This window comes from Oryx dammah, unplaced genomic scaffold (assembly GCF_014754425.2).
Source record: "Oryx dammah isolate SB20612 unplaced genomic scaffold, SCBI_Odam_1.1 HiC_scaffold_10, whole genome shotgun sequence".
NCBI lineage: Eukaryota > Metazoa > Chordata > Mammalia > Artiodactyla > Bovidae > Oryx > Oryx dammah.
Genome location: NW_024070194.1, coordinates 40423970 through 40446896, shown reverse-complemented (window position 1 = coordinate 40446896; position 22927 = coordinate 40423970). Strand labels below are relative to the sequence as shown.

General features: G+C 49.9%; 1 protein-coding gene across 1 annotated transcript; it reads left to right on the top strand.

The window, feature by feature from the left end:
• Nucleotides 1-18: 18 nt before the first annotated feature.
• Nucleotides 19-16963, top strand: ASB13 (ankyrin repeat and SOCS box containing 13). The gene is made up of 6 exons (XM_040248827.1): nucleotides 19-187; nucleotides 10258-10445; nucleotides 11757-11907; nucleotides 13416-13550; nucleotides 13727-13918; nucleotides 15083-16963. Exons 1-6 carry the CDS (start codon nucleotides 145-147, stop codon nucleotides 15208-15210), a joined length of 837 nt encoding a protein of 278 aa, XP_040104761.1. The 5' UTR covers nucleotides 19-144; the 3' UTR covers nucleotides 15211-16963.
• Nucleotides 16964-22927: the final 5964 nt, after the last annotated feature.

Genomic DNA, 22927 nt, shown 5'->3' with positions numbered 1-22927 from the left:
ACTACAACTCCCGGCTCTAAGCCACCTCGGCCGGACGCGCGGCGACGCCGAACGGCCCCGCCCAGCGGGCGGCGCGTTCCCGGCCCAGGTTCCCGGGGCGGTGCGAGTGGCGGAGCCGTGTACCGGGGCGCGGGAGCCGATGTCATGGAGCCCCGCTCCTCGGACGGCAGCTTCCTGGGCGACGTGGGTACGTGCGAGGCGCGGGGGGCGCGGGGCCGGCTCCGGGGACCGAGAGCTGCATCTGGTGACATTCGCCCCCAGCGGGGACGCGTCCTGCTCTGAGGGGTGGCCAGGGGCGTCTGGCGGGGACTGGGTCGGTTCGGAGGGCCGTGCCGTTAAAGGAGCAGGTCCGGGGGTCCCGTGCAGCTCAGACTCGGTTTCTGCGTCCCGCTCCAGGTTCCTCCGTCGGCCCGCGCGTCGTTTGGCTGGTCATCCTTGTGACCTCAGAACCGCAGAACTGCCCCCTACCCCCCGAGAGCTCAGCAATCTGGGGCGGATGCGGGCTGTGCATGGTCACCGCCAGGTTCCGAGGAGAACCTAGGAAGTGCCCGCGTGGGACCACTGGTAGGGCAGCCCTGGTACCAGGGTTGGAGCAGACTGCCTTCCAGGCACCCAGTCGGAGGGTCGTGCCGCGGGGTCGTTAGCATCCTACGGAGACACCAGGAATCCGATCAGGAAGGGGTGTGCGCCGGTGTCGCACTGTGTGAGACATGCGACCTTGATTCTTCATTGAGCCTTCCCTAGAATAAAATGGATGCTAGGGCAAAGGGCCATTCTCAGGGGAGGCAAGCCTCCCTGCCTACCGAGTTATTCTAGGGCAAATAACATGAGCAGTGAAAACACTTGGAAAGCCTGGAAAGAAAAAAATCTATACAGTACTTTTATGCTCATAAAAAATGTAGTGCGAATAAAAGTGAGAAGTCTTAAGGGTAAATTTAGCTTAAGAGGAATTGCAGTCCCAGTGAAGCAAAGATATTTTAATGATGTTGCAAAACAGCCACCTTCAACAAGATCAAAGTCATTTAGTAAGCATCTCTGTTTTTACTTGGCATTCTCATCCTAGGCAAGCCCAGGACTTTGACCCTGCCAGTGTAAGATGTGTCTGGTTGGTTCAATGAAACAGGCAATGAACAGCTGACCACAGACACCTATTTAAACACATTTTAGTATTTTTGTTCATGTACAAGGTTTAGTGGCTTCCCTGGTGGCTCAGTGGTAAAGAATCCTCCTGAAATGTAGGAAATGCAGATTCCATCCCTAGGTGGGGAAGATACCCTGGAGGAGGAAATAGCAATCCGTTCCAGTATTGCCTGGAAAATTCGTGGACAGAGGAACCTGGTTGGCTACAGTCCACTGGGTCACAAGAGTCAGGCATGACTTAATGACCAAATAACAAAAACAACAAGGTTCAATAGCACTGCATCACTCCTGGGTATGTGTTTTTGTACAGTTTAAGGAATGTATCTTTTAGAGGATAATCAACTCTGAATATTCATTGGAAGGACTGATGCTGAAGCTCCAATATTTTGGCCACCTCATAGGAAGACCCAACTCATTGGAAAAGACCCTGTTGCTGGGAAAGATTGAGGGCAGGAACAGAATGGGGCAACCGAGGATGAGATGGGTAGACAGAATCACTGACTCTGTGGACATGAATTTGAGGAAACACTGGGAGATAGTGAAGGACAGGGAAGACTGGCATGCTGCAGTCCATGTGGTCGCAAAGAGTCAGACATGACTGAGTGAACAACAACATTCTAAACTAATGGAGGATGCACAGTTTCTGGGGTTCATGGCTATTTTTGACTTCGCCATTGTTTTATGTCATGTATTTCTTCCAAAATACATTTCATCCTGCTGACATTTTTATTCTCAACACAAATGAATAAACTCAATGTGTTGAATCCAAAACTGCTGCCATCCCAGCAGAAGCAGAGGACCATCGTAGGAACTTTAACTCATGTTAGTGTTCTGATCTCAAATTCTGTGTGTGTGGTATACTCTAACCAAAGTGTGTAGCGTTAATATAACCCTATAACACTTCACAGAAGTAAAGGCAGCAGTCCTATGGGTTTACCAATAAGAACCAAGAATTTAGGGCAGGTCGCATCCTAAAGTGAATCCAGTGTTTGTTCCTTAGCAAATGTAACTCACATCATTGTCTGTTTGCAAAGTTGGAAAAAATGACTCCTGATTTCAGCATCTGTACTTATGGGCTTCTGACTTGGAAGCTAGAGGCTGGCAGAAGATGAAAGGATTCTTCACTTATCCTCAGCCTCTGGGGTGTTGGGAAGGTGGCATGGAGAGAGAAAGGGGGAGGCAGCCCGGGGACCAAGATACCCTGGGACCATGGTGAGAGCCACTGAGCTGCTCTGCTGTGTGCCAGTGCTGACTACGAGCCTTGCAATGGCTGCAGGACACTCATTATCTATGAGTTAGAGGTGAAACTGAGTTCTCACAGCCAGGAAGTCACAAAGCTGAGGTGTTTGTGTTTTTTTTTTTTTTTTTAATATTTATTTATTTGGCTGAGCTGGGTCTTAGTGGTGGCAAGCAAATTCTTCAGTTGCAGCATGTGTGGTCTAGTTCCCTGACCAGGGATTAAACCTGGGACCCCCTGCACTATGAGCGCAGAGTCTTAGCCACTGGACCACCAAGGGAGTCCCCAAAGCTGAGGTTTTAATGCAAGCAGTTCTTTTTGGTTTTGCCTGTTTTATGTTACAAGGCTCATGTCTCTTCTGTCAGATGAGATCATCTGTAGTGGATGTGTAGTGCTGGGTGGGTTTGTGACTGGGATGGATGCGTGTTGTCCGCTGCAGGTTCTCGGGGGGCGGGGGAGCACCATTACCATTCATCACCTCTGCATGATGTCACTTTCAGGCTCTGAGAAACGTCTTTGCCTCCGGGTGTCCAGGATCAGGATGGTAGGTCAATTTGCATCCCCATTCAAGCCTCCAAGTTCATCCTGCTGTTGAGTCTGCAGAATATAATGGGTTTTGTTAGTTTGTTTTCTCTCTTTTTTTTGGCCTTGCTGGGTGGCTGTGGGATCCTAGTTCCCCAACCAGGGGTTGAACCCGGGGCCCTGGCAGTGAGAACACTGAGACCTAGCTACTGGACTGCCAGGGATTTCAATTTCTAAAATAAGAATTGTAGTGAAAGTACTTTGAGAGATCTAGATAATTGGTGCCCTGGCTGGGAGATCAACTTCCTTAAAAATCTCAAATTGCGCATCTTGTTTCTGCCTTAGAGAAGGCTGCATTCTAGAAGTGTCTAGTTAGTGGAGAATCCTCTGGGCCGTGCATTACCCTACTAATAAAAACGTTTGAAGGAAATTAGGTTGATTTTAATACCAGTTGGTGTTCTGGGCACTCATGGTGGCCAGGAGTGGCTGCCAACTACAGCAGTATAAAGGAGTTTTGATTTTTTGGTATAACCGTCCTCCCCAGCTCACACCCCTGGGTCCTAAGCACTGTAGGGGAGGGGTTGGGGCGGCAGATTATTGGATGAGCGATCAGGAAGGTTGTGGAGGGAGGGCAAGCATCTGATTTGAGCGTTTCTCATAAAATGTGTTTAAGAAGCTCTTTCCCTCCCTTTCCCTGGCTGTCTTCCACTGCTTGCGTTGGGAAACCTCTTCCCACTTGTCTCTTTTGCTTTCACTTTTTTGCTTTCACTTTCTTTTTCCCTCTTAACTAAGCTTTGACTGTCTTGTTCCTGTAGGAAGGTAAACCTTTTCTCTTTAAAATTTTTACCCAGTTTAACACATTTTAAAAACCATGGGGTGTGCTGCTTGACCTCAAGTTTACTGACAAACAGTATTTGGGATATTGATCATGAAAATACTGAAAAAAGACCTTGCTCAAAAAATCTCTTCAAAAGCAGCAAAATACTCAGCCCCAAGTGCTAAGTAAGGGTTTCTATTAATATGTATATATATAAATGAAGATTTCTATCTTCCCTTAGAGTCAAGGTAACTGGTAGTTTCAAGCACACTGAACTTGGATTCGGACAGCACTGTAAGGTGGGTGGTCATGATCAAGCATTTAATAAGCACCACCTGTGCCCAGCTATCTGCATGCACGTGTCTTTGGTCTCTAAGGCATCTCATGGAGAGGTTTGCCATTCTCAGGCGCTGGTCTCTCTGTCGTTACGGGTCTTTGGCCCTGTTTTGTTTTTTCACTCCTTTACTATTAGATGGGTGGGTGCACTTTGCCATGATTTCTAGGTCCTTTTAGCTCTTCAATTCATCTTTTCTTTGTACCCACAAATCCTTGACCTTCTTGGACTTTGGGGGACAAGTCACTGGGGTCCCCTGACTTTCCAGAGAGCCCGCTGAGAGCGGGCCTCGGAATACCAGCTCCACTGCAGCTTCAGTGACCGCTCACCCTGGCTACATCCCCATAAAGGTGCCCTGCAGCTGTGCATGGGGTAAGGGAAAGCTTACCTGTCATCATTTCAAGAATATTTACTGGGATATTTGGGGAGAAGGCTTATTTCAATCTCTGCAGTGAGGGCCCCGGGCTGCCCTTCATGACAGACTTGGAGCCAGATACTGGCCCAAGTGATGCTGAAGGGTGCCTGGTGGATGCTGAGCTGTTGGATCCGCTTGTGATGGAGGTGTTCTCTATGGCCTTTGGAAAACACTCTTTGTTAGAATGAAGCTGCTGCGTGGAGGGGCTGCCTGGCTGGGGAGGAGTGGTCAGGGTCAGAGTCAGGGTCAGCACAGGGGCTGGGCTCTGGACTCTAGACAGTCGGGTAGGGCCGATGGGAGCTCTACTCTGCATGTGGGCCAGAGGCCTGGCAGGCCATGCCCGCCAGAGGGACAGGCTCTCTGGGAGGGCTGGCTGGCCTGAGGCTGAGAGCTGCTGTTTGGGCTCAAAGAGCTGGATTCCGGGCTCTGGATGACTAAGCGGGATACTGGTAAATTGGCTGTCTGGAGAAAAAGAAAAAAAAAAAAACAAGCAAAAGGAAAAGCCTGTTCTGATTTGCTGCTTCCCCTGGTGTAAATATTCACCCGTGCTGGCTCCAGCTCCCAGAGGTTTCTGCCTGGCCGGACTGCTGGCTATTTGGGTGGAGGGTCCCGAACACCCACCCCTGGGCAATGTGTAGAGGAGGCAGGCGGTGTCTTCCGGGCACTGTGGCCTTGGCTCTCTTGCAACAGACTCCCATCTGACTGATGCCCTGGCACGTGGCATGACTTGAGTGGGCGAGGCCACAGGCGTGGCCCAGGTCAGTGTCTGGGCTGGGCAGGCCTGTGATGGGCTGGTCGAGGGGTGTACTCTGGCAGTGGGGGACCGACCCAGCTGCAGCGGGGCAAGTTCAGTCTGGCAAGTAGAACAGGCTGCTGGAGAGAATATGTTTGTTTGATACCCGTGTGTCAGGTGTGGTGATGGAATGGGAGGTGGGCGGCTGAGGTCCTGCCATGAAGATGCTTGTGGAAGGGGTGGAGGGGAGTCAGGGACAGGTGTGTGCACAGGGGTAGCCTAAAGGAGGCGCGGGTAGGGGGCTGCACGCTGGAAGGCTCCCTCAAGAAGCTGAGACCCAGCCTCAGTGGGGAGGAGGAGTGGGGCTGAGTGGGGCACAGCACACCTGGACCCTCTGTCAGCTACCTGAGGCGCCGTGCGATTGGCGACAGGGGTGTGTGTGGGGGAGTGGTGAGATGGGAGGATATGGGGGGGTGGGGGGAGCTGGAAAAAGGGGCTGGGGGTCCATCCTGGAGGATCTGTATTCCTGGCCTGCAAAGGCATGTGGATTATGTGGATTATTCCAGAGACAAGAGCAAGGGTCTGAAGCAGGGCCACCATGACCCGCTGATGACGTAGCTGCTAATGCCAAGTGGGGAGTGCTAAGTGCTAAGTGGGAAGTGGGTAGGGGAAGACCAGAGGGGTTGTGATAAGAGGGAGGGGGTTGATGGGAATGGGGAGCCAGGAGACCGATTATGTGGCAGGGCTGGGATTCAGGGGGAAGTCTCATCCCAGAGGGAGGGTCTCAGGTTTCCAGGGTGGCCCCTCTCCAGTACTTTGGCCACCTGATGTGAAGAAACGACTCGTTGGAAAAGACCCTGATGCTGGGAAAGACTGAAGGTGGGAGGCGAAGGGGACGACAGGATGAGATGGTTGGATGGCATCACTGATGTGACGGACATGAATTTGAGCAAGCTCTGGGAGTTGGTGATGGATAGGGAGGCCTGGCATGCTGCAGTCCACGGGGTTGGAAAGAGTCAGACATGACTGAGTGACTGAACTGACTGACTGACCCTCTCCTAGGGGAGTGGTCCAGGGGTGGGGGCATCCGGTCATACGTGGGGTCCAGGCACAGGGCTGGAAACAGCCTGAGCTCAGTGGGTCCACTAGCATGGCATCTTCCTGCCTCTCTTCCCTGCAGGCTCTTGGCTTTAAGGTTGATAAGTATATTCCCACCTGCCCAACCTGCTCACTGTGGTGAGGGAGGGCATGCAGCGGTGGAGGAAGGGGTGGGGGCTGCTGAGCTTCCCACTGCCAGCCAGTGCGCCTTCTTGCAGCTGCACTTCCTTTCAGCCACAAGGCACCCTGTGTTCTTTATCTCTGGGGTCGCTCTCCCCTCCCCTTTGCTTCCAGGGGTCTTCAGAGACACTGAAACTGCCACTTTCCCCCACTTCGCCCCTGCTGTAGAGCTGTCTCCTCTTGATGACACCCTGTGGTTGGTACCAGCTGTGGTTAACACCTCCCCCACCGCTGGGCCCTCCTCCATCTTTGTTACTCCCTTAAACGAGAATTTTTAAAGTTTTCACTCTGGCTAAAAAAACCCATAGAAACGGTGAAGATGGTCAGTTTTCATTGTGCAGTTCAGTAGTATGAATGTACTACTGAATGAGTAGTATAAATGTACATGCACATTTTGATATAACAGAGTTCTAGAATTTTTCATCTCATAACATGGAAACTCTGCACCTGTTCACCTCCCCATTGTTCCCCCTCCCCTTTCCCCCTGGCAGCCACCATTCTATTTTCTGTCTCTATGACTCTGGGAACCTCATGTAAGTAGAATCATACAGTATTTGTCTTTTTGTGACTTGCTTATTTCACTGAGTGTCATGTCCTCGAGGTTCATTTATGTTGGAGCCTGTGTCAGCATCTCTTTCCTTTTTAAGGCTGAATAATATTCCATAGTGTGTATATATCATATCTTCTTTATCCATTCATCCGTCCATGGGCACTCAGGTACTTTCTGTATCATGCTATTGTAAATGATGCTGCCGTGAACGTGGGTACTTATATCTTATCGAGTTAGTGTTTGCAGTTCCTTTGGAGAAAAATTGCTGGATTGTCTGGTAGTTCCATTTTAATTTTTGAGGAACCGCAGTACTCCTGTCCAAAGCGCCTGCACCACTTTGCTTTCCTACCAACAGCACACAAAAGTTCCAATTTCTCCACGTCTTTGCCAACATCTATTTTCTGTTCTTTTGATAGTAGCCATCCTAATGGGTGTGTGGTGGTATCTCACTGTGGTTTTGATTTGCATGTCTCTGACAATTGGTGGTGAGCATCTTTTCATGTGCCTGTTGACCATCTGTATATCTTCTTTAGAGAAATATCTCAACCCCTTGTTACTTTTTTTAACAGGTTATTTATGTTGTTGAGTTGTAGGCATTCTTTATTCTGATATATACGGTCCCCCTTCCCATCGGTGCCTTTCACTGTTGACTGTGGCCCCTGAGACACATAAATTCTCTCCTTTGTAATCATATCTGCTGCTTCTGATCTCTGCCCTCAGCTGCTGCTAAGACAAACGTAGCCGCTGTTTATTCATTAGAAAATATGTTTCCCAGTAAGCTGCACTTCCTCTGTAGACTGATCAGAAAGAGATACAATTAGATTTTCTTTAAAAAATTTTATGTCCAGGCTTTAGAATTCATATTAGTAATTACTCCCATTCATTCGTCTTATTCACTCAACAAGCAAGTCATGTGAGCAAGCCTTTGCGGGGCCTCACACTGTGCCAGGCACTGGAAATAGAGCCATCAGGTGACGCCCGGCAGGCTGGCCATAGCCCCACCTCCTCCGTGATGCTTTCCTGACAGGCCCTGGACACCCTGGACATGGGTCATCTTGCGTCTAAGTTCCTGTAACTTGACCTGTTCCTCCAGTACTGCAGTCATCCTGTGGTTTTGAATTGGTTGTCCACCCCCTGCCCATGACTGTGAACTGCTTGCTCGCTGTCACATCCTTCCATTTTTGTGCTCCATGGTGGGGGAGGCTGTGTCTACCTGCACAGGCTTCTCAGTGGATGCTTGGGTCTCCCATGCACCCATCTTCCTGAGCTGCACTTTCCTCCTTCCTGCAAGACCCAGGGCCCCCTTGCTCTTCTCTTCTGAGGGTTGCAGCTGCTCAATCTGCTCCCCCGAGATTGACCTGAAAGTGATCCACAGCCACTTTCCACTACCTACCCCTTCCAAAGACAGGCACTCGGGTGGCCACTCATTCTGACTGGGAGACATACTGGGGTCTCCTTCTGGGGTCAGTAAGTATGAAGTTCCCCAAGCTTGGATTCTGCATTTGTGGGGCTCATATCTCCTGAGGCCTCTCTCCTGTGCTTGCAGATGCCTGCCTTCTTGCAATGTCCTCATGTGGTCTTTGCTTCATTCACCCCGATCTCTGGTATCTGTATGTCCTAACCTTCTTTTCTTCTAAGGGCACCAGTCATACTGGATTAGGGCCATACCAATAAGCTTGCTTTAACTTAATGACTTTTATAATTATGTCTCCAAATACCATCGCATTCTGAGGTGTTAGAAGTTAGGGCTTCAACATATGGATTTTGGGGACACAGTTCAGTCCATAACAAACTGTATGCCAAAAATTAGATAACATAGATGAAGTACACAAAAAAGAGGCAAACTTCAAACTACCAAAACTGACTCAGAAAAAAAAATTCTAAATAAAAAACTTAAAGAAAGCCCAGACCCAGATGTCTTCACAGATGAATTTGACCTAATATTTAAAGATTTAATACCAGTTCTTCATAAACTCTTCCAAAATTTAAAGGGAGGAATACTTTCCAGTTCATTCTCTGAGGCCAGTATTACTTTGACCCCCAAACCAGACAAATACATCAATCACAAGAAGAGTGACTCTTATGAACATAGACCCTCAAATCCTCAAAATATGTGTGAACCAACTCTATCTTATAAAAAGATTATACACCATGACCAAGTGGAATTTATCCCAAGAATGCACAGTTGGTTGAACATCTAAAAATCAATTGTGTTACATCACTTTGATATAATTAAGAAAAAATAGTCAGCATGATTATTGCCATAGCTCCAGATAAAGTCCTTGACAAATCCAATACCCTCTCATGATAAAAACACTCAAAAAACTAGAAATAGAAGAGAATATCCTTGACCTGATAAAGGATATCCGTGAAAACCCACAGCTTTTGTGGTGAAGGACAAAGCTATTTTTGGTCACACTGCACAGCATGCTGGATCTTAGTTTCCCAAACAGGGATCAAACTTACATCCTCTACAGTTGAAGCATGGAGTCTTAACAACTGGAGGACAAAGATTTTGCCCCAGGACCAGGAACAAGACAGGAGGTGTCTCTTGGTACTTCTGTTCAATGTGCAGCTGCACATTCAAGCCAAAGCAATTAGGCAAGAAAAAGAAAAGGCATCTGGATGAGAGAGGGAGAAGCAAAGCTACCTCTGAATGCAGATGACATGATTTACTGTAGGAAATCCTGAGGAATCTGATAAAACTGAATTAAAAGAAGTCCTTGCTTTGAAGGCTCTCCCAGGCAAGGATAACGGAAGTATAAATGCCATGTTATGAGTATATAGGTGTGAGGGTTGTGGAAGATGTGTTTCCTGGAGAAAGAGATATTTCAAATGGGTCTACATGGACGGCATAACATCTAAACTAAGGAGACTGCAGAATGGATGGCTGGGGTAGGGGCAAAGGTTGGCTTCTCAAGCAGAGAGAATATATGCAGAGACACAGGTGTGCCAGGGCAGGGAACCATGATGAGCCAGCAATGTGGCTGGAGAACAGGCTTGTGGGGGTCAGTGGTAGGAAAGGGGTCAAGGAGGTGCCTCCCCAAAGACTTGGACTCTGCCCCCAGGCAGTGGGAATCACTCAAGGATTTTGAATAGGGGTGTCTGGACCAATTACACTTTCGTATATACAGTGGCTTAGGTTTCATAAAGGGTCTTGGGGTCATACATGTGTTCATTTGACCTGGACAGAAGTGGCATGGTCTTAGCATTACCTGTTTTCCTTTCCAGGTTTCTGGGTGGAGCGCACCCCTGTGCACGAGGCGGCCCAGCGTGGGGAGACCCGACAGCTGCAGCAGCTGATTGAGAGTGGGGCCTGCGTCAATCAGGTCACAGTGGACTCCATCACGCCCCTGCATGCAGCCAGTCTGCAGGGCCAGGTGCAGTGCGTGCAGCTGCTGCTGGCCGCTGGGGCCCAGGTAAGCCACCCTGTAGCACAGACCCCCACTCCCACCCCCGGAATGGCAGGACAAGCTCTAGAGGAAAAGAGACTTGGGAATAGTGTTCTGTGTGCTGTGAGCACATAGAAAGAAAGGATACCACTGCAGGAGGCGAGAAGGAAAGGAAGGAGGAAACCAGAATGGGCTGTAGAGGGGGCCGATCTCTATGGCAACCACACCCTGAGGTTGTGAGGAGGCCTTTGGACTGGCTGTTGGGAGGTCACTGGCAGTGGAAGAGAAGGGGTTTTAGCAAAGTGGTGGCCAGCTCTGCAGATGGGCCAGGCTGTGCACCTTTCAGAGGCCAGCTGCCTATGGGGCTGGTGGGGCCTTGGCTGCAGGAGCCATTTGAGTACAGAGAACAGGATAATTACGTGGGATGCTGGCAAACCAGCTTTGGAAAGGCCAGGTAGAAAGGAACAAAAGCAAGACTGATTTGCTGCTTTGCCTAGTTAAGGACTCACAGCCATACCAGGTATTGGGCTGGCGGAATTGCTGGGTCTTCACTAGCAGGCTGGGCAGGCTGGTAGGAGCTGGCTTGGCTCCCACAGGACAGCGATGGGGGGAGGTGAGGAAGAAGGGAAGGCTGTGCACTGCTCACTCTTCCCAGAATTTGGCTATGACAGCAGTTCCAGAGGAAATGGAACAAGCTTCAGCATGAATCCAAATAACAGCTGAATTTGGACAAATTCTAAGCGGAATCTGCCAGTTTGGGGAGTTGCCTTTCCTGCTCTGTGATTTTCCAGCTAGAATAGGCATGGTTAGACAGTTTTGGGCACTCCTCCTAGATGGGGCTCAAGTTAAAGCTGGTTTTCCTACCCTGCCTGTGCTACTGAGGTGTTGGGGTGGTGGCGGGAATGAGGCTGAGTTGAAAGAAAAGCCCTAAATCACTTGCTGGCTGTACTTAGGCTCTCGTAGACACGCCCTGTGGTCTGTCTATGAACGCTCTCGCCTGGGACGGTGCCTCCGCACGTATTGGTGTTCTTCACTCAGTCGTGTCCAACTTTTTGCGACCCCATGGACTGTAGCCTGCCAGGCTCCTCTGTACATGGGATTCTCCGGGAATACTAGAGTGGGTTGCCATTCCCTTCTCCAGGGGACTTTCCCAATCCAGGGATTGAATTGCATTGCAGGCAGACTCTTGACCTTCCGAGCCACTAGGGAAGATATGTAATAGAAAACCTAAGGACTTAGGAGAACCACGCAGTGTCTTTGCAGAGATGCACATGCATCAGAGCGTGAGTGGCTGGCACCCTCTCCTCCACCCTCTGATGCTTGTTACCCTCCCTCCAGGTGGATGCTCGCAACATCGATGGCAGCACCCCGCTCTGTGATGCCTGTGCCTCAGGCAGTGTCGAGTGTGTGAAGCTCCTGCTCTCCTACGGGGCCAAGGTCAACCCGCCCTTGTACACAGCGTCCCCGCTGCACGAAGCCTGCATGAGTGGTGAGTTGGCAGAGGCCTAGATGCCAGGGAGGCTGTCCGATGGCTGGTGAAGCCATGGAGTCTTGTGCTTTTCCTCCTGGAGATGCAGTGCTCGCCTGGACTGAAGGCAGGGTTCTAGCCAGTCATCATCTTTCAGATGCTCACCCGGGAGTCGGCTGCCCCCTGCAGCCACTTACCTCGTGGGCTGGCCTGAGAGTCCCTGATCTGGCAGGAAGAGGAGGCCCAGACGCATCCTCGAGGCAGATGCTCTCAGAGGAGCTGGGCGCTTGTGGTTTTCAGCTGCCCCTGGAGAAAGGATGGATTTCAGAGGGTGGGAGGACATGGCTGCTCCAGTCTCACTGGGTTAGACACGCCCAGGAGAGGAGCTATGACAGGCAGAACTGGAAATTTAGGGTGAGACCAGCGGGCCAGAAATATTTGAGAGGCTAGACTAGGCAGTTTGGATTCCACTGTTTAGAGCAAAGTTTGCACACCTGTCCTGGGCTTTGGCAGGTGCAATACTCTGGCTCGCTGCGCCTGTTGGGACCTGGCTCTGCTACGTCTCCCCTGTCTCTGCTGCCTGCACCCCAAATCTCATCGCCAAGTCACCTTTGTTGATGGGGACCACTTCAGGCAGCTCTGAAGGTTTATGAGCAGATGCTGAATGCTAGGAACACATTTTTGAAAGATTCGTTTAGCAGTCATCCATCCATGCACAGCATGGGAAAGAGAAGTTTTTTTATTCCTTCACTCATCTTAGGTTCACTGCCAGGGTCCTGCCCATAAGATGGACAAGGGACAAGCGGATTAAGAAGAGAAAACCAAGCAGAAGTTAGTGTGTGCATTGCACATACACACAGGAGAGCTCAGGCAGAGGGTGGTTAGAGTTGATGTGGGGGAGACAGCCCAAGGCCCAGGTCAACTCAGGGTGAGGAGGAGGCTGGCTGGGGAGTGAAGAGGACCTAGTCATGGGGGACGAGTCCACATGAGAATGCCCACAGCCTGGTGGTGGAGGTGGAGCAGGCGTGATCAAGAAATGAGAGAGGACGGAGTCTGGGATGGATGGAGCCCCACCTAAGCTCAACCCCAAACTTGAGTTAAAGATGCTGGAGAAAAGCCAGGAAAGAGGCCAGAAAGATGTCAGCTGGGAGGGGGCAGGGAACCGCTGTGGTAGGAAAGTTTAGGGAAGTTCATCCAGGCAGCTTGGTGTTTCAGATACAGCTTGGGGAGCAACCAGAGGTGGGGAGACCCTTCTCTCCACGAGGGCCGGGGAGCTTTGTGGCCACAGCTGGTGACGCAGACTTTGTGTTCTCCTAGCACTGGGTACAGGTCCGCGCAGCTCTCCCCTTGTCCGCTTGCCTGGCGGGCTTTGGGGGATGGTGGGCGAGCTCCCCAGGGAAGGATGCCCACCCTGTGCTCCCGTTGGTTGCAGCCCACCTCCCCGTCTCCTGCCGCCGCCAAGCTCGCTCCAGCTACGCCTGTTACTTCAAACACACGAGGCTTTTTCCTTTGCTTCCGTTTCTTTTAAGGAAGTTCCGAGTGTGTGAGGCTTCTGATCGATGTTGGGGCCAACCTGGAAGCGCACGACTGCCACTTTGGGACCCCTTTGCATGTTGCCTGCGCCCGCGAGCATCTGGACTGCGTCAAAGTGCTGCTCAATGCGGGTGCGTAGTCTTTGACCCGCTGCCCCACCCCTCCACCCCAGCCCCGGGCTCAGCACAACAGCGTTTCCACCTGTGCCGCCCACTGCTGCAGAGTTGACTGCGTTCCTGGGGAGGGGCTGATACTTTCGTGTCCCGTGTTCCTCGGCGATTTTTGACTCTACTCCCGACCCCTGCAGGGGCCAACGTGAACGCGGCGAAGCTCCATGAGACGGCCCTGCACCACGCGGCCAAGGTGAAGAACGTGGACCTCATCGAGATGCTCATCCAGTTTGGGGGCAACATCTACGCGCGCGACAACCGGGGGCGGAAGCCGTCGGACTACACGTGGGCCAGCAGTGCCCCCGCCAGGTGCCTGGAGCACTATGAGAGTGAGTGTGTGCGCAGTGGCTCCTGGTGCCGCGTCTGCGAGCGCTGGGGTTGCGGGGACCACTTGCGGGAAGCCTCTGAGATGATCACGATCAGTCGTCCCTTTACTCAGACGGGTCCCTGCGATGATGCAGATACAGACCAGGATCTTCAGCCAACGGAGGACAAACCAGCAGCTAAGACAAGGCCTCATCTCTGGGGAAACATTTTTAAGAGTTTACATGGAATTGCAGTCACAAGAGGCTTTCAAATACCAATTGGAAAAGAAAAAGCCCATTGATTAAACATTTTGCCAACCTGACCCAACCAAAATCCATCATGGATTGAGAGGCAAATACCATCCACATCTGTCCAGAAAACATTTTCTAGAAGGGGTTTTCTCTTGCTGTATCCAAATAATTTAGGAGGAAGTAACTGGGAAAAGGAGTGTCACCAGTAATTCATTTTTCTTTCAAAGAGGTTTTTCTTTCATAACATTTCCTAAGTAGAGAATACTCTCTTTGGTTAATATGTGTTGATATTTTGATCAAACACATGATCCTAAAGGCAGCCGTTGGGGCCAGGCTCTGCTCTGTACATGTTCCTATGGCCCAACGGTCAGGGGCCTCCAGGCATGTTCCTTCTTTGGCCCTGGTGTGTGTCCCTCATGAGCTGTAGCTCCAGGCTTCATCTTTAGGCCTGTGGTCCTGACCCTTTGTCCCGTGGGTCAGCTCTTCATGGGTCCCTGTGGCTGCAGTGCTCCGGAGCAGAGCCCCTGGGGCTTGGAACTGCAGGGGTGGGCAGCCAGCATTGGCTGCCTGAACCCTTGCCCAATCCTCATCTGTCTGGAAGTTTGACAAACAAGCCTACTGGCTGCAGATTTGTGCTTTGCTGATGAATCCATGTGCTCAGTTATAACATTATAGTGCCAAAAAAATCCCCCCAAAACCCAAAGCCCACAAAATGAAAGCCCAGGGGCCATCAGCTGAATTCTATTTCCTGGTCCTCTGTCCTGGGTCCCAGGCCCTGGCTGTCCTTCCTGGCTGCCTTCTAGAGAGGGTACACAGGGATCACCATCTTTGCAGGAAAGGGGAGGCGTCTGCAGTTCTGTCCTGGCTCTTGTTATTCTGAAGGATGTGCACTCCTTCCTCAAGCTGACCTCTCGTACATTCTGTCCCTCTCTGCAGAGACTCCTCTTAGCCTGTCTCAGCTCTGCAGGGTGAGCCTGAGGCGGGCGGCCGGCGTCAGGGGGCTGGAGAAGATCGCCAGGCTGGACATCCCTCCCCGGCTCATCGACTTCCTCTCCTACAACTGAGCTTCAGGCGCGAGGTCCAGTCAGCCAGTGACTCGGGGCTGAGGGGGGTTCTCTGCCCTCAACATTGGAAACTGTGCCGCTGCTGTGGGGAGCAGCACCCTGAGTCCCTCCAGACCATCCTGTTTCGTCTTCTGTGCAGACCCTTGGCGGATGTTTCTAAGGCCGTGGGAAAGGCCTGGGGCTGGCCCTCCCTGGACTTCGGTCCAGCTCCCTCCAGCTTCCTCCCGGCTGTGCCGGTGTCTCTCTTCATGACCTTCCTCGGAGGCATTCTCAGGACAGACTCTCCAGAAGCACGGGGGGGGGGGGCCAGGTGGGGCTGGGGAGCCAGGGCTCTGATTCCGTTTCCACACACCTGGGAGGCACCACCCCTGATTCCTTCAGCGCCAGGTGGCCTTGGATGTGCAAAGGGAGGAGCCTGCCCTGCAGGGGGTGGGCCCCTGCGAGTGGGTCCCGGCTGGGCCTGGGATGGCGCTTTGGGGACAGCCTGCCCCCTTGGGTGCTGTTTTCTGGAGCCACGGTTGGCACCTTGTGAGACCCACCTGTGCCCAGGTGTGCCCATCACTCAGGGGGCTTTATACGGGTCTCAGTGGGGAAGCATCAGGCTTCCTATTCCCACAGTGTTTCTTAAGTTTTTCTCCAGTCTGAGGTCTCAGCTCTTTTAAAAAGTGTATGCTGCTGATGAAAACTTTTAGACACATGCTCTGTAGCACTTAGGTTTTGTTAACAAGTCTGTAAAGCAACAGGTAACAGGAAGGCATCTTAGCACATCCTCCCTGGGGTAGTGATTTCCAATGTGAAGCACCACTGGGAAACTCTTTAGAGACTGTTTTTCATATTTCTACAGCTGCTAAATGAATTCTTTGCCCACCCCAAGTTTTGCTAATTTCCTGAAGCTCTGCAGTTGGCAGAAGAGGTCGCATCACCCTCTGCCAGGTCGAGCGTGGATTCATGCATTTTTTGTGGACACTTAAGGAACATCTGAGCTTCAGGCACTGCCTTGGTGCTGTGAGCTGGCCAGGAATCAGACTCATCATCCAGTCAGGGCGAGAAAGTGTTGCACAATCTGATTTTAGTAATAGAAAGAAGCAAGTAATTCTACATTATAAACCATGAGGTGACATGACATAGATGTTCAAACTGCATCTGTCTGCTTAAGATTTTGTATCATAATTTAAAATCTCAGGGGTTAAACTAGAGGGCATTTGTATAAGTAGTTGAGGTCTATTTGGTTTGGGGGGCAATGGAGAAAGTACCCCTTGTGAACTCTCTTGTGGGTCAGGCCTCAAGCCAGTGTCCCCAGAAATGTTGACCTCACCAGGTTCCTCTGGAGAGTGTGGGGGGAAGAATGAGCCTGGTGGGTCAAGGTCATGCCAGCTGTGCTCACGACCAGGGGCACCTCTTGGCAGGGCTACACGGGTGGGGCCCATACATGGTGGAAAGTTCTGTGCTGGCAGCTGTGGGTATTTTCCGCTCCACTGCTCAGGCTGTTAGGATGGTGCTTCCTCGTACAAGGAGATAAGAGCCGCTCCCGTTTGCTGCAGGTGCAGATATGTGTTCTGGGTCAATCAGTGTATCCGTGTGCACTAATCACACACACACACACACACAAAAGCGCCAGGTTCTGCCCTTTCATCTTTGTAACAGGAACTTGCCTCTGTCTGTGAAAGCTGCTAACGTTTCCACATGTGGGACACCAGGGGCAGAGTCTGGTTCCTGCATTTACTGCTCAATAAAATTGGTCGGGGTGAGTCCATCCTTTTGTGCACATGGCCCTTTTCTTATTGGGGGCGGGCAGAAGCACAGGGTGGGCTTCATCCAGGGAGAGCCAGAGGGGCTGCTGCCATCTCCGCTGGGTCTTGGCCAGTCCTGGACATGTGTCTCCCTCGCCCCTCTCCCAGCCACTGCTCTCCTGGTGCTGGTCTCCATACCCCCACGTGCGGAGAGACCCTGCCCAAGGGATCAGATGACTAACATTCCAGGGCTTCCTGTAGCTGCCCCCCACTTTATTGAGATGTAACTGATGAGGATAGACCCCTCCGTAGGACTGGCTGAAGACACATCTCAGCCCTCTGAGCCTGGGTCTTCCCGGCTGTAGGAGAGGGATCAAGGTCAGACTTTGATCATTGAAAGGATATGATGATCAACCACCAAATTTCATGGATGAGAATATAAGGCCATCTAGGCTCAGATGTTTTCATGAAGCCAAAATTCGGTGATGAGAAGTTGCCTTGAAAACAGCGACGTGCTTTTCAAATATTAAAGTCGTATGCATGACTGTACTTTGTTGTATGTTTGACTGTGGCTTTGTTGATGTGTAAACCTCTTCGCCTGGTGATGCCAGTGGTAAAGAACCTGCCTGCTAATGCAGGAGACATAAGAGACATGGGTTCGATCCCTGGGTCAGGAAGATCCCCTGGAGGAGGGCGTGGTAACCCACTCCAGTATTCTTGCCTGGAGAATGCCATGGACAGAGGAGCCTGGCGGGCTACAGTCCATACAGTTTCAAAGACTCAGATATGACTGAAGCGACTTAGCACATGCACACATCTTACAACCATGCAAACAATTCTCTTCTGATTTTGAGGTAGGACCACCTATTTCACGAGTAATCCACTCAGAACACCTCTCAGTTTACATTTTAAAACTCAATGTGCACATAAGGAACTATATTCAATATCTTATGATAAACCATAATGGAAAAAAGTGTGAAAAAGAATATATATATAAACTGAGTCACTTTGCTGTACAGCAGAAATTAACACAACATTGTAATTCAACTCTACTTTAAAAAATTAAAAAACAACCCAGTGTGCAGCTGACAGATTTGGAGAAGATATTTGCATAGATAACAAATGACTACTGATCAAACTATGTAAGGATATTTGATAAATCATTCAGAAGAAGATTAACACCCCTCTCCCCACAAAAATAAAGCAGGCAAAGACTATGAACAAGAAATTTACAGAAGAGGAAACCTCAAATGTCCCATGATGTGAAAGGTTGGTCCTTTCCTGTCCAACCTGTCCCAAGTAGTGATGATGGAAATGCACATTAGTGAGTACACACTTCAACAAGATGATACTGTTAGGTACCATCATCTTAACAAAAATGAAAATGTATGTTGGACAAATGGCAACTCAGACGGCCAACAGGTGTATAAATTGGTACATGTGTTTTGGAAAGCTGTTAGATGGTATTGCTAAAAGTGCTTATACCACAATTGTACAGTAGCTCTACTTTCTTTTTTTTTTTTTTCTTCTAGTTGCATTGTAATTGACATACAGCACTATATGAGTTTAAGGTGCACAACACACACAATGAAATGATGACCACCTCAGATTTACTGAACGTGGATCATCTCATATAGATACAACATGGAAGAAATAGAAAACAATTGTTTTCCTTGTGAAGAGAACTCAATCTACTTTTCAAACAACTTTTATACTATGTATAGCAGTGTTATATTTATCATGTGTGTTACATCTCTAGCACTTATTTATCTTGTAACAGGAAGTTTGTCCTTTTTTTAAAAAAATTATTTTTGGCTGCACTGGGTCTTCATTGCTTTGCAAAGGCTTTCTCTAGCTGCAGCAAGTGGGGGCTACTCTATGGTTTCGGTCCATGGGGTTCTCACTGCAGTGGCTTCTCTCGCTGTGGAGCATAGGCTCTTGGCGTGCACGCTTCAGTAGCTTCAGGGCATAGACTCAGTAGCTGAAACTCATGGGCTCTAGAGCACAGGCTCAGTAGTGTGGTGCCTAGTTGCACCGTGGTACATGGAATCTTCTGGGACCAGGGGTTGAACCTGTGTCTCCTGCATTGGCAGGAGGATTCTATCCACCGTGCCACCAGGGAAGTCCTAGAAGTTATCCTTTTTTGACTACCTTCATCCGATTATGCCTTCCCCCTAACATTTCTATTTTGGCAAATGTACCTGAAGGAACCCTCACGTGTGTCATAAGCAGACGAATGGCAATGGTTAGTGCCACAGTGCATGTCGTGGTAAAAGACCTCAGCAGCGGAGAAGCTGTAGAATAAATTTGCACATTCACTAAATGCTTATGTACTGTGACTGTTAAGGTGAATTAGAGTTACATCAGTTCAGTTCAGTTGCTCATTTTGTGTCCAAATATTTGTGACCCCATGGACTGCAGCACGCCAGGCTTCCCTGTCTATCACCAACTCCCAGAGCTTACTCAAACTTATGTCCATTGAATCGGATATGGTTTACATGGATTACCACTAATAGATCTAAAAATTATAATGGCCAATGGAAAAAAAAGCTGCCAACCTTATTGAAGTATAGTATGAATCCATTTGTATAAAGTGAAATACAAGACAGATAGCATCTGAGGATATGTGTGTGTCCAGTGACATTGCAGAACCCACATGATAACCTTCGAGTTTAAGCGTTTGAGTTCATTTATTCAGGAAAATGAGCCTAAGCCTGGCTCCCATTGCAGAGCTCACCGGCCCATGTTGTGAGCAGCTGTGCTGACCGCGCGAGTGCCAGCAGGCTGCCTGCTTCTCCACCCTGCAGCATTGACTGTCCTTTCCATGACGGCCTGGAAAAGGCTTCCAGACCCCGCAGACTTTGTTTTTCCTCTTTTCTCAGTGTGAGTACCATGTGGCATTGACAGCTAAGCCCATGTTATGCTGGCATCAAAAGTCTCGTGATCTCTGGCAGCTTGAATGCAAATATGTTTTAAGTTGGTCCAATCTAAACAGGGAGCCTCCCTGAAGCCTAATGTCTCAAAACCACAAATAAAGGAGGAGAGGCTCGTGACAAGTCTCTCTCTCATACACACATCTCCTTCTTCATATAGACTCTAACTTTGCAGCAGCTGGTCTCCAGGTGTACGGTTCTCATGAACCACAAACTTCAGAGAAGAGAACTGGCAACAGAGCTCTGAGCTGGGTGTGCAAGCAGCATACCCCTCTGCATTTTGCACGATCCACAGAGAAAATTCCTCTTGCTTCTCGGTGTTCACCGAATCCGGAGGCTCACTCTGCTGTGGTGGAGACAGGGCACTGGAAGAATGAGATGAGGAATGTCCTCTTGGCCCTTGGTCCACTTTCCCTTTCATTCCTTCCTTCCATCCATCTACCCTTCTTTTTAAATCATTTTATTTATTTTTGGCTGTACCGGGTCTTCCTCTAGATGCAGTGAGCAGGAGCTACTCTCTAGCTGTGTGTAGGTTTCTCATGGTGGTGACTTCTCTTGTCATGGAGCACGGGCTCTAGGGTGCATGGGATCAGCAGTTGTCACTTCAGCTCCATAGTTGTGGTGCCTGGGCTCAGCTACTTCATGGCACATGGGATCTTCCCAGACCAGGGATCAAACCTGTGTCTCCTGCATTGGCAGGCAGATTCTTTACAACTGAGCCACCAAGGAAGCCCTGTTTTATTTTTTCAAACTGATTATTCTCTCTTAGGTTCTCCACTGGGCACTGAAGATACCAGTAACCCCACCAAAAGCAAAAGCCAACACCCCAAACAGAAGCACAAGCCCTGGCCCCGAAGGACCTGAATCTGTTGCTCAGGGAACAGACATAGGAAGTATATCTGGGAATGGGGGCAGGAAGGGGTCGTGAGCCCCAAACAGGAAGGAGGCCCAACTTTGCTCTTAGAGGAGAAGGAGAGAGATGACCTTGACTGTTTCTCACGTCTTGGGTAATTAAATATTTACAACTGCATTCATTTTTCTATCCATGGTGCTGTGTAGTTTACCAGACTTTCTAAGGACCTGTAGTATTGGCAGCACTTTTCCGGAGCAAGTGTGAAGATGCCAAAGACTGACGGATACAGCTTCTCTTTTGTTTCATTTCGTACACTCCTCCCAAGCACAGAAACCAGAGAGTGAGGTTTAATCACGTAGGATTTTACATGTGTAAAGCATTCACTATAAACATTTGTGCTTACTTCTTCCAAAGGCCTGAAGGAGACTTCTACAAAGGGCCAAACTGAGAGAAGGGAGACAGACCTTCTGCCTATGAGTCAACATGCAAAACACATGTGGGTGGTTTTAAAAAATTGAAATTAACTGAGCCATAGGGGAAAGATCATCAAAGGCTACCTTCAAAGAGTCTAATCGTTAGTCTTTTTTTTTTTTTTTACTCTTTCTTTTGGAGAGTCAGAGGGGTCCTTTGCTTCTTTAAAAAAAAAAGCACAGAGTGGGGAATTCCCTGGTGGTCCAGTGGTTAGGACTCTGCTTTCTCACTGTGGAAGGCCTGGGTTCAACCCCTGGTTTGGGGAAATAAGATTTCACAAGCCACATAGCCCCCCAAAAAGCTCAGAGTGTATCCAGCAGAAAACAGGATTCAGTTTTGTTTAAGAGCCAACTGAGCAGGGGCTAAGGGCAGCACAGGGAGCGGCTGGAGGAGGGGAGGGGAGGGGAGCCAGTGGAAAACACGGGGTGCTGGGTCCTGCCTGTCGGGGTCACCAGTTCTACCAGCCGCCTCTGCGACCTCTTCCTGAGGAGACTGGCCAGAGCTCTCAGAACAGGCCAAGAGCAGGACGTCGTTTCTGACACGTACAGCACGGGTCAGAGCAATGTTACCTGCAAGGCTGGAGGACACACCCCCCACACCTGTAACCGGGGGCCTCACCTGGAAGGTGGCCCCAGGATCAGCTCATATGCCTCTAAAGCAAGGGCCGCCCAATCTGGGAGACTCGATAAAGCTGAAGGACGTTTCTAATCACAAGGGAACTGTGACCTGAGACGGAGGACTTGGCTTCTTACTTGAACACACTTCTTCGTGGAAACAAAGGTAACAAGTTCCCAAACCAGCCTACAAAAACACATTCCTTTGTGTTCTAGAAACATGTAATCGGTTTGATCGATTGCTTTGTGATGATGGTTGCAGCATCCTGTGAGGGTCTGCCTGGGTCACAAAGGACTAAAACCCAAAGCCAGGCAGCCAGCTGACCACACACACAAAGGCTTGGCTCAGGGATGTGGGGACCCTGCTTGGCGAGGGGTCGCCACCCCTGAAGGGAGGCACGTTGGGCCTGAAGGCTGGATTGTGAAGGATGTGAATCCAGTCAATACTAAACCTGATCTCAGAGACAGTCCGGGGCTTCCCTGCTGGCTCAGCAGTAAAGAATCCGCCTGCTAATGCAGGAGACACGGGTTTGATCCCTGGTCCGGGAAGATCCCACATGTTGCACAGCAACTCAGCCTGTGTGCCACAACTACTGAACCTGTGCTCTAGAGCCCAGGAGCTGCAAGCCCTGAGCCCATGTGTCCTAGAGAAAGAGAAAGCCACAGCGACAAGAAGAAACAAGAGAAGCCACAGCGACGAGAAGCCCCACAACTAGAGAGGAGCGCCTGCTCGCTGCAACTAGAGGAAAGCTGGAACACTGCGACAAAGACCCGGTGCAGCCAAAAGTAAACACAGAAATAAAATCATGTTTTAGAAAAGACAGGCTTTTAGTTTATATTGAACTTGAGGGAAAGCAGGAGGAGGAAACTTTGACTGAGATGCCCAAGGCACCTTTGGTTTTAGAAGTCTGTAAGGTGGGTTGTCCCATTGACATGACTTTAAACCTTCACCTTGTCACAGGTGTGCTTCCAGGATTTCTATGCATCACAGAAGGGCCAGTGTGACACCAAAAATGGGAGAAGAGAGAGAGAGAGATAAAATGAATAAGGAGAGAGAGGATAATGAATGTTAAGTTGTCGGAGACAAGTTGGATGAGAAAAACAATTCAGGGGTGA

What these genes read in the sequence shown, in the direction of transcription:
- ASB13 (XM_040248827.1), top strand. Translation starts at nt 145, where the DNA reads ATGGAGCCCCGCTCCTCGGACGGCAGCTTCCTGGGCGACGTGG. An exon ending in CAGCTTCCTGGGCGACGTGG is followed by an intron (nt 188 to 10,257) that starts GTACGTGCGAGG and finishes TTTCCTTTCCAG; the next exon opens with GTTTCTGGGTGGAGCGCACC. An exon ending in GCACGAAGCCTGCATGAGTG is followed by an intron (nt 11,908 to 13,415) that starts GTGAGTTGGCAG and finishes GTTTCTTTTAAG; the next exon opens with GAAGTTCCGAGTGTGTGAGG.